The sequence below is a fragment of the Rhyacophila brunnea genome, unplaced genomic scaffold, assembly GCF_057557595.1.
Source record: "Rhyacophila brunnea isolate RB1 unplaced genomic scaffold, BYU_Rbru_1.0 scaffold_1, whole genome shotgun sequence".
NCBI classification, from domain to species: Eukaryota; Metazoa; Arthropoda; class Insecta; order Trichoptera; family Rhyacophilidae; genus Rhyacophila; species Rhyacophila brunnea.
Genome location: NW_028232751.1, coordinates 40,940,603 through 40,951,238, shown reverse-complemented (window position 1 = coordinate 40,951,238; position 10,636 = coordinate 40,940,603). Strand labels below are relative to the sequence as shown.

At 31.7% G+C, this 10,636-nt stretch overlaps 1 protein-coding gene across 2 annotated transcripts in view; it reads right to left on the bottom strand.

The window, feature by feature from the left end:
- Window positions 1-3,287: 3,287 nt before the first annotated feature.
- Shrm (shroom) overlaps window positions 3,288-10,636 on the bottom strand; it is a 340,899-nt gene continuing 333,550 nt past the window's right edge. For both annotated transcript variants that reach the window (XM_085944129.1, XM_085944137.1), the window contains 5 exons: window positions 9,696-10,420; window positions 8,723-8,849; window positions 8,350-8,455; window positions 4,826-5,062; window positions 3,288-3,711 (listed from right to left, as the gene is read on the bottom strand). In XM_085944129.1, the coding sequence (XP_085800255.1) occupies window positions 3,430-3,711; window positions 4,826-5,062; window positions 8,350-8,455; window positions 8,723-8,849; window positions 9,696-10,420 (1,477 nt within the window). In that variant the 3' untranslated portion in view covers window positions 3,288-3,429. The remainder of the gene's footprint in view (window positions 3,712-4,825; window positions 5,063-8,349; window positions 8,456-8,722; window positions 8,850-9,695; window positions 10,421-10,636) is intronic.

Below are 10,636 nucleotides of genomic sequence, written 5' to 3'. Positions count from 1 at the left end.
ATCTGGAGAATACTCTACCTACTTATTGTTTTCACTGTTATTCTTGATAGAATGACATGCTATTAGAAATAACAAACACTTTTTGAAATGATTAGTTATTTGTTTTAATTGTATATATTGTGGAATAAGTATGTATGTACAAATAAAACTTCAGCACAGGTATTCGTAACAGTTAGCACTTGAACACTTTTCCGTTATTTTCATTGGTCCAAATTAACACGGAAGGCATTCCATACACAAGGTGGTTATCAACGGCTATCTACAATAATTGGTAAATTCGTAATACGGTGAAAATTTAGGTTGGTAGACATGTCCGTCAAATTCGGGTATGTTTGTGGTGGCGGATATGCATCATCATCATCATCAAGGGTGCGACAACCCGGTGTGGGTCCTGGCCTCCTCCAACAGCTCCCTCCACCTGTCCCTATCCAGTGTGGCCGCTTTCCAATTTGGTACCCCCAGAATACGGCAGTCACTGGCAGATATGGGTGGCGGATATGCCCGAACCCTAAAATTTTGTATTGAAACGTCAAACATATCAACATAACCTACAATTTTATTAGTCATTTCATGTCATTACGTTTGCAGCATGTATTAAAACAAATATTATGTTACTACTAGCTGCTACTAGCCACTCGATATTTGACAGCTCGCGAGGAACTATAAATTATGATGACGGCCGTTACATAATTATTTTTCAAAACAGTCAGATCTTGCATCTCAATTCTCAATATGTAAAATTGACGTATTCTATCTCGCTCTAAAAGTTAACACAGCTAAGAGTGGGGCTGTTAAAACATAGCACTTTTGACAGTTCAGAGGGTGAACTTATTGTAATAATTAACTACCTGAATATATAAAATGATAAATGTGATATATTTATCACATGTATTTATTTTTGGATGTTAACCTTTTCTATGTCTCACGATCTTACTATGGCAGTATCTGACAGGCCGCAAACTTTAACGACACATGTTGAATGTAGAGCGAAGCTCGTACTAAAATCGCTGTAATATCGATAATTTGTGGCATAGTACCTATTTCATAATTATTCAAACAAATGTCAGTGTGTTTAATTTTTTTGATTATGCAAATCAATCGACAGTGGCTAGTAATTTGAGTTTAATGTCAGACGAGATAACTCGCGAACTTTGTATGTGCGGCCTGTCTATCATGGCCTCATAGAGTGAAAAAACTCACTGAAGGCATTAGAATAGTCTCGCATGTTAGTGTGGAATGAAATTAAAGAAAAAAATGTATTGTTTGTAGCATTTAATGAAAAAATAATCGCTCTTTTATTACAAGATTAAATATATGGATTACAGATGGATATTATTCAAAAGCACATTATTTATGATGTCATAATGCAATAATAATAAAATTATTACTAAAGAAATGAGCTTAAACTAAAGGTGTAGAATACGGATCCAGGTCTACCTGCAATAAGTCATCCATCTTCTATTAATATGAAAACAAAGTAAAAAAATAAATTCATAGGCGTATACCTATCCTCAATTAAATGAGACAAAACTTACAGAATTTCACTAAATAAATTACAAATTACTTCGATCACAGATTGATGTAAATAAAATATCATATTTCTAGAACAATTTAGGAATAAAAAATGCTAATGCAATTTATAAAACATAGAGTTAAGACTAGGCAACCTTATCTTACTTTATGAATTATATTATATAATTTTCAATATAACATCTTATAATAATCAAAAATACAATATAATATGTTGAATTTTGAATCACTCACTCTGTGGAATATAATTTTATAATGGTCAGGGAAATGAAGAACGAATGAAAGAAAAATAATTTTCTTCACATTATACTATATTATATAGATAGTCATAGAAATGATACTAACAAATGAATATTGAATCTATTTATCAGATATCATTATAAATGTATACACCAATCCCTCGTTCTTTCAACAGTGTATGTATTTGTCAGTTTAAAAAAAAATGCTACAAAGTTAATTTATACAGAATGCAAATTCAATTTACAAAAATCTTATAATAAAATAGTAAATTGCAAATTTGGTGGTTGGAATATAAATATTTTATAAAAACAGAGTGATTTTGATATAAATGTGACAGTCGATTTAAAGAAGAATGTGAAGACAAAAGTAGATACATTTAATAAGGAGGGTTTTTGGCCTTATTAGTCACGAGGGAGTATAGTTGGACTATTTTAGTTTTTTCGAACTGATGCTCTTCTTGTTAAACTACTTGCAATCTAACTCTATAGAGACAAAACACATGTTCTGTCTCTTTCTGTTTGGAACTAAACCTGAAGTACAAATTAATGCTATTGGAAAATTAAGCATAATTTATTCTTGGAGATCAACAAAGTAACTGTTATTATAATATGTAATGTGATTCAAAGATGACACGCTTCCTTCGAGTAACTATAGCATATTCAGAGTATTCAGCAAAAACTGATGAAAGGAGATCATCGAAACTTTTCTGATTATACATTAAAAATTGATATCTCCTGTTTATGACTTTTCTATTCTTTTATAAAAAAACAGTAAGAATTATGCCAAATAAGTTGTCTACTTCCAAAAACTGATAAGTCCACATAATATCATGTATGTCACACACATGTCGAAATACATACACATTCTATGCGTAATTTCACTCAATATACAAAATACTTGTAGACATTGGTATTTGGAAATAGACATATTGAATATAAAAAATTATAAGGCTTTAACAATCACTAATATTTTCTTATATTTGAATGAATAGAATTTGATTAGTATGTAATTAAGGTTTTCGGTTTACGTACAAAAAAAAAACAATATAGTAAACCGAGGGATGGTGTAAACTAGCACACATATTTTGAAATGTCGTGGAATTCAATTAAAAATACAACACAATTTTGATAGATATCCAAAGTGAGTAAATAATTATTACAACACATAATAATGAAGATAGTCAAATTATTTAATTACTATCACTTCAGTACAGTTTTTATAAAATACTTTGTAACATGATCAATATTCTTCTTACATCGATTACAGCACAGTGTTTTGTCTAGAATACATAGAAGACGTAATGTATGGTGTAGTCCAAATTATTCACAATACTAATAAATCACTATTGAAGCGCATATACCCATAATAATTATGTTATATGTCTAAAAGGAAACTAATAATATACTAATTGTCATTTGGAAATAAAAAAAAAAGAAAATTATTTATTTTTAAGTTCGGTAATTCAGAATCAAAACTATCAAGCGTTGAACTTATAAATAAGGTTTATATCAGACAACAATAATAATTTTTGAAACTTTCAACGTAATATGTACGTATAATGTATAATGATTACAACTAATTAAGGCACTCGTTGACTTATCAAGACAACTCCAGTGTCTGAATGTTTTAATTATAACTGCTTCGTTGTTACAATAAGTTTTATGATACTACACTTTTGTTTAAGCTAACAGAACTGTCTTCTGTAATAATACTCTCTAAGAGTTTTTGCGTAAGATTTAACCTATCCCGAACGTCTCTGGCGTATATGACAAGCTTTATCGTCGTGTATATAAAATTGTCATATCCTTCGACGAGCTCTTCGCTGCTTTGCATTGAGGGTGTTGCGAAGAATTTCTGGACTCTCCTATCGATGTTTTCTTTCAGTGCTTTAGCCTCTTCTAACTGCTCCACTAGCTTTGCTTCTTTCTCCATTAGCGATGTCTGTGAATACAAATTTCACAAATATATTAATAACAATAAATTATATATTATTTCTAGTAGAAACAGAAATTTCGGTTGTCACACTATCAAGATTAGATTATAAATAAATAATTTGTCCGTGATCACTTATGCTGTGTTCTAACGTAGCGATTTTTGTCGTTCAACCGTGTGTTGGATGTTGAACAAGAAATCGAGAGAAATTTTTCCACATTTATCAATTTAACAATTCAAGTGTATTTGTTAGTTCACGCGTGTCCATAAATTTTGATACTTTAAGTAACAGACAGAAAATATTGCTGAAAAAAAAAATTGTTTATAAACTAAAACAGTGTCAAACAATGTGTGCAAATCAAGAAAGATTGATGTGCTGATGCGTGTTAGGGAACCAGTTGGCTAGAATGGTGATTCACTTTTGAATCAACTTAAGGTAGAAAGAACCTCAACGTTATTCAGTTCAACATGCAAGTTAACTTCGTTGAAATATGGTTCCCACTTATCTTCCTACTTGGCTTTCTAGTCTGTCATTTAACATACAGTTGAACAACAAAAATTGCCACATCTGGAATTTAAATGGCAAGCGCACCCAGCATAAGTGAAAAGCTTAGCTCTCCATTTTCATAATCATCATTGTTGTCAATATAATAGCAACGCAAGGAATTCTCACCATTACTCCATCTTCTCAGAATACTCACAAAGCTATTTATCCGTTGCATAATATGTATTCTAGAACCATCACAAACGGCCCTCGTTGTCCAGTGCATAAGGCGCTGGTCTTTCATCCGGGGGCCCCGATTTCGATCTCAGTGAGGTCACAATATATTTATGTTCTTTTATCAAAGCCTGGGTGTTTGTAATTGTTTCTCTTCTATTACTAAATACACTACAGTCATTGAGTCTCATGGCCTGCTGTAGTGTTTATTTTATCTATATTAAATCATGTTTTGACTGTGATTTTATAGTGCTGTATACCTACAGTGTTAAAAACTTTGGCGGGCGTCTAGGGCGTAGATATATATCTGAAATTGCATGCATAAATGTCCACAGCCATGCTATAATGGTATATGCTAGGTCAATCTTGTTTATTGAGGTTAGGTTATAAATGTTTTCAACTCACCTTTCTTTCTGGAGAATGCCATGTGTATTTCATGCGAGCATAGCGCACAGTTAATGCAACTATTAATGATGTGACTAGTTCTACGTCAACACCTAATCTAGTAAAGCGCACTCCAATGCCAGATTTCAATGACAAATCCACTCCAGCAGCCTCGTTTGCTATTTTCTCGTTCTCCAAAACACCTGCTTCGGTAGTCAAAGCTTGGGTAAGAGCACGCAACGATTCACAGGCCGCTTTCTGTAATTTAAATAAAATCTCAGTATTACCATAAGAATGTGGAAGAAACACATTCAAATGAATTAAGCCTCTGATTAATTGCACGTAATATATGGCTAGGGCTTCCAATTAACCAGAGGTAAAATACTACCCGGTTAGCGGTTATTTTGCGAATTACTAACTGGGTAACCGGTTATAACTGTTGTATTTAAAAAATGAATTCTCAAGTATTTTCGATATTATTTTTTGAACATTTTTCTCTTTGACTCTACAATTAGACGTGTATTTTTGCCACATCTTGATTAATAAGATAATATAACATACTATGTTATCCACTTGCTTAACCTTCTATGTCCATGTCCAAGCTCTGGATCCAAACACGTATTATTGTAAAAGATCATGTGACACAATAATTATCAATCGCTCATTCGGGTACATAATATAAATAATTATAATATAATATTTTGACATTTGTTTTTGATAGCATTTGGTGCCTAAAACTTATAAATGGGTGGAACTCTAATAATAGTTTAGGTTTAGACAATAGTTTGACAATGATTGCCCAAAAGATGACCAATCTCACCATTTTCACGACGAATGGGAAATTGAGGATTTAGCTGGGATGATAAAATACAAGACGTGTTGTTTAATTTGTAATGCCTTACTATCTTCAGCCAAATACATAAGTTGAAAGAATGACAAAGGTAGAGTGTGGTAGATCACTGCATTCTGATACTGGATAATGGATAGTTAATCACAGCCTACTTCAAATTGGACATGCCTGGTCTATGGTAAATTAAGTCTTTATAAACAGTGCCTACTAATTGTTAATCTTTTTAAATTATTTGGAATTTTAATAATCAATAATCCACAGTAAATCAGCAATTAATACCAGAAAGAATTAATTATTATAAGTATGTACCTACCTTTATTTTTTAATATGATTATAATTTCGTATCAACATGATAGATACAAAACATAATGAATATTATTTTTCAAATAACACTAGGTACTAAATACTATCACTTAAGGGGGGACATGCTCAGCGTAGGTCAAAATGGAGCTTTTGTTCTATTTTCAAAGCATGATCCTGGACATACCTTAAACGTTGTAGATAATCTATTTATATAATTTTGAAGCCTTATTATCCTTTATATTTATTTTAAACATTTGATGACTGCATATCGTCGCTGTAGATGTCAAGGGAGCCAAGCCACAAATTTGGCGAAAAAAAGTAAAGTGCACAAAAGCATTTTAAAATCATCAAAGATGCAGTGGTCAATGGATTTAAGCCACAAAACTCCTTTGTCTACATTTTTTGTACATTTCAATATTCAGTGGTCAAGAGATATAACACACATAACTTCTAAGATACTATTTTTTTTAGTTATCTGTACAAAATAATAAATAGATAACACCACAAAGTATATTCTATGTTGAAAGTTTCACTGTTTTATCTTTAAAAACAAAAAAGTTCAATAAAAAAATGTTACTTTTCTTTGTCACACAAAATCATCGAGTGCCTGTTTCTCAGCAATATGATTTTGTGGACTGGCTCCCTTGACATCTACGGCGATGATATATTTTTATTACATAAAATAGTATTCTTTTAAACCTCTTGCTCTAATGTTTTAGAATATAGTCATATTTAACCTAACCTAACTGAAATTTTTTTTTCAAAGTAGCTAGTCAATTAATTTGTAATCTCTTTTTAGAATTTCATAGCTTCGATATTTTTGGAAAATCCTATAAATGACAACATGAATCGTATTAGGTACCTACATACAACAATGTGGTGATGAGGATATATTTTATTTGATTTTGCAATCATTGAATAATAAAAATAAATAATAATAATAGACACTTTTGAAAAGAGCATATTAAACCAAAACAATATTTTTTCCACCTACTTAATATGTTAACATTTTATTCTGACATTTGTCATTTAGATTATTTACATATTTACAATATATTTTTATAAAGGCAAATTATTTACGGACAATGTACTCAATTTGCGAAAAACCCAAGTAAGTTGTGGATATTATCCCACAGCTCTTTATCTATAGATTTGCCGTGGGACACTTTGTCAGATATGTACATGCAGCTGAGACACACGTGTAATCCTAAAAGGCTGCCGCGCTATTATATATTCTGGGAAATAGTAAAGTAAACCATAAAGGTTCCCTAGGTAATAAAGTAATTTAGGCACGCATTTTATTACTACTTATTAGTGTAAGATGGTTGTTGATTTTTTGTTGCGACGGGACGTTTTTAAAAAAGCTTTCACATGCTATTTTGGCTATTTGTCTCTTTAGTTCATATACTTAGATAACTACTAATAATTTTAGTCGGTTAACCACGTGAAATTACCCGGTTTTCAGTTAGTTTAGAAACCCGCAGTTACCCGGTTTCGGTTATAACCGGTTTGGAAGCTCTATATGTGGCTTCATAATAATAATTGCGAAAATATGCATTGTATGGTGAATTATTTTAGCATTTTTTTTATATTTATTATCTCTATGTTTCTAACACTACATTGTGGGCTTTAATAAGTCAAACAACATCAACCCTTTAAATCATAAGCTCCTAATATTTCTACCACAGTGACTCCTACAGAGTGCGTAAGTTATGTCTCCTCACACCGCTAAACTTCCTCCTTCAGAAATAATATCACATGCAAACACAAGTTTGAGCAAGAATATGACGCGAGTGTTCCATTCCTTTTAACTCACAGAAAGCTATACTCGCCCACAGGGTAATGATGGTAGATGGTCAACAATGTATGTACGTCGCTCCATTAGGGCAGTTTACCGTTCTATAGAGTTTAAAGAGTTTACCTTCGATGATTACAGAAGGATCAATAAATAGAAACATTATTTCGACATTAATCTAGAAATTTCTTTCTTTCTTCTTTTGATCATGTCTGATCCTAATAGGATCATATTATTATGGGCCTCCACAGGAGGTTTGTTTTAACAGATTTTTGTTTTTATGAGAAATGGATGTTAGCCACTTGCTCAACCTATTGGGTCCATACTCTAACTCTAAACACAAATTGAAAAACAATATATGCTTTTGCCAGACCCATGATTCGAATCTGGGACCCACAATATTATAGGCTGACGCTTAGGCCGCTCGGACATAGAATTATTAGAAAGAGATATATTGCAGTAAAAAAAAAAAGATTTTACGTAGATTATATTATTAGATATTAAGCCCTATATATATAAAATAATATTATTATTGTTACATACCTACGAATATTTAAAGTTTCAAATCAAAAAGAATTCACTATGCATGTTACAAACCTTCAATTTGATGGTTTTGATAGGTTCTTCCTCGACTTTGTTAATCACAGATTTTTCATCGACAATTGAATGTTCATTTGAGTCCCCACCATCTTCCGAGGAAGTACTGAAAAAACAGGCAGGATTGTAAGTTTTTTATAAATAAAACAGTCCTGTAAAGAAAAGCAAATTGAAACACGTATAATGAATCTACTATGTATCTTAAATATCATAGATCATCAAGCAATTTTATTCAAGCACAAGCACAAGCACAAGCAAATTAAATTAGAAGAAAAGAACAATGAGAAGACTCAGATGGGCAGGTTTTTTAAGATTACAGAGTTTTTCAAATAATGGTCTGTTATGTAAGATCCAAAGTAAAATATGCACTTACGTTTCAACATTGTTTTCGGGCGAGTCGCTTTCATCTTTTACTTGCTTATCATCCGAAGAAATATTCGATTGTTGTTCAAAGAAACTGCAAATACTCTCAACCGTCGAATCGTACTCTCTATATTGAGCTGTAATGAACATAAACACTCAAAATATAATATTATCATCGGTAATCGGATAACGGAAATGAAAATTAACACATTGTACAAGCAAATTTAATTTGATAGCTATGGGACAAATTCGTGCATAGTATACATAGTTTATATAAACAGCGAAATTAGAAATGAAACCAAGCTACTTAAGAATTAATTATTATATCACAACGCAAAGACATGGCTAGATAATAATATAATATTTAACATAATGTACAGAATATTTTTTAAAGGTAACCGAATCAAATTATTATTACAGAATTCTGACGCAAGCAAGCTGAAAACTTTACATCATCACTAGCACTGCACTACAATATAAAGATTAGTATGCAAGAAAGATATTATTGTGTACAAAAGATTCTAGTTCCTCAATAATTATTCGGAAATATTTTTTATCAACGGCAGTAAAAAATATGGTTGGTCTACTTATTATCATGTAAATATCAATGTGCAAAACAGAACAGATGTTTATTTTCAACACTCAGCATATGTTTTAATTCATCAAAGATTGCAGACATATTACCAAGCAAATCATTTATCAAATATTATTCCAGCAATGCATTGCTATAAAAAAATAGTGTGAATTAATATAATTTGTCATAAAATGGTACAATTCTTTAAAGTGTGAGCAAAATACGCAAGTGCAACGCAATATAGAGGAGTTATAAATATAACACAAGCAATTCTAGTAAATAAATAATAATTTATTAGAGAAACGTGCATTTTAAAGCAACAATGTAAAAACTATAGTAATTACATTTTATGACTTTAGTAATCAGCTCAAATTAAAATTGTCAAAGTGAATATATATTAAATACGTACACAAGAGGTTTTTCATGGGGTCCTCAGCTGGTAATTGTAGTGTCAGTTCACTACTAAAACTCCTCCATTCAATTTCCTCTGGTAGTTGTGTTCTAGGTTTCAAGTGTCTAATCTTCCTTTTATTAATTGGAATTTCAACACAAGTCGCTGTTGGTGCAGGCGGCTCGGTAGGAATTACAGAAACTGTTTCAGAAGCGACATTATCCACCGAAGCTGGCGGATCAATTCTTTCATCAGAAACGCTTGGCATTTTTTCATGATGAATAACAGCGTCTTTTGGATGTGCAAATATCTTATTGTTGCATAGTTTTTTCATATTCTCTTCCTCATTGGCACAAGATTCTCTGATGGACTGATGAAGTTTCGATAGTAGAGGTGTCGATTCTGAGTCTACTAACTTGAAACCGTTCATCATTGTCTCCAGAGTTACTTCCATTTTGTTTGGACTCCTCAGTTGTCCTTGCGGAGATACTGCCTCGTTACTTTTCTCAATTGTTTCATTATTACTATGTGCCAGTGTACTAGCGGTTGGCGAATGGGGTGATAAGCAAGGCTTTTGCAATGTTGGAGATTTTTGATGGTTAAATACTACAGCGTGCTCCGCGTGGGGTTGTTGGAGGAGACATTGATGTACTCTACTAGGATCTTCATCCGATAATTTTGTAGGTGGTGATAAGCATTTCTTTCTAATCATTTCATTTTCGTGCGGCTTAAACTCTTGAGGCCTATAAAAAATAAATATAATTTGCATTTCAAACTACTTTTAGGACAGATTTAAAAGATTTAAAAAAATATATAAGTAGGTACTTAATGAGCAATTGTTGAGAGTGCAGTGATTTTGTTTGTTTACATTACAAAACATTTACACTTGAAACTAATTATAATTAATACTAATGTAAACATATTATCCAATGTAAATTTTGACAATATAGAATGAACTG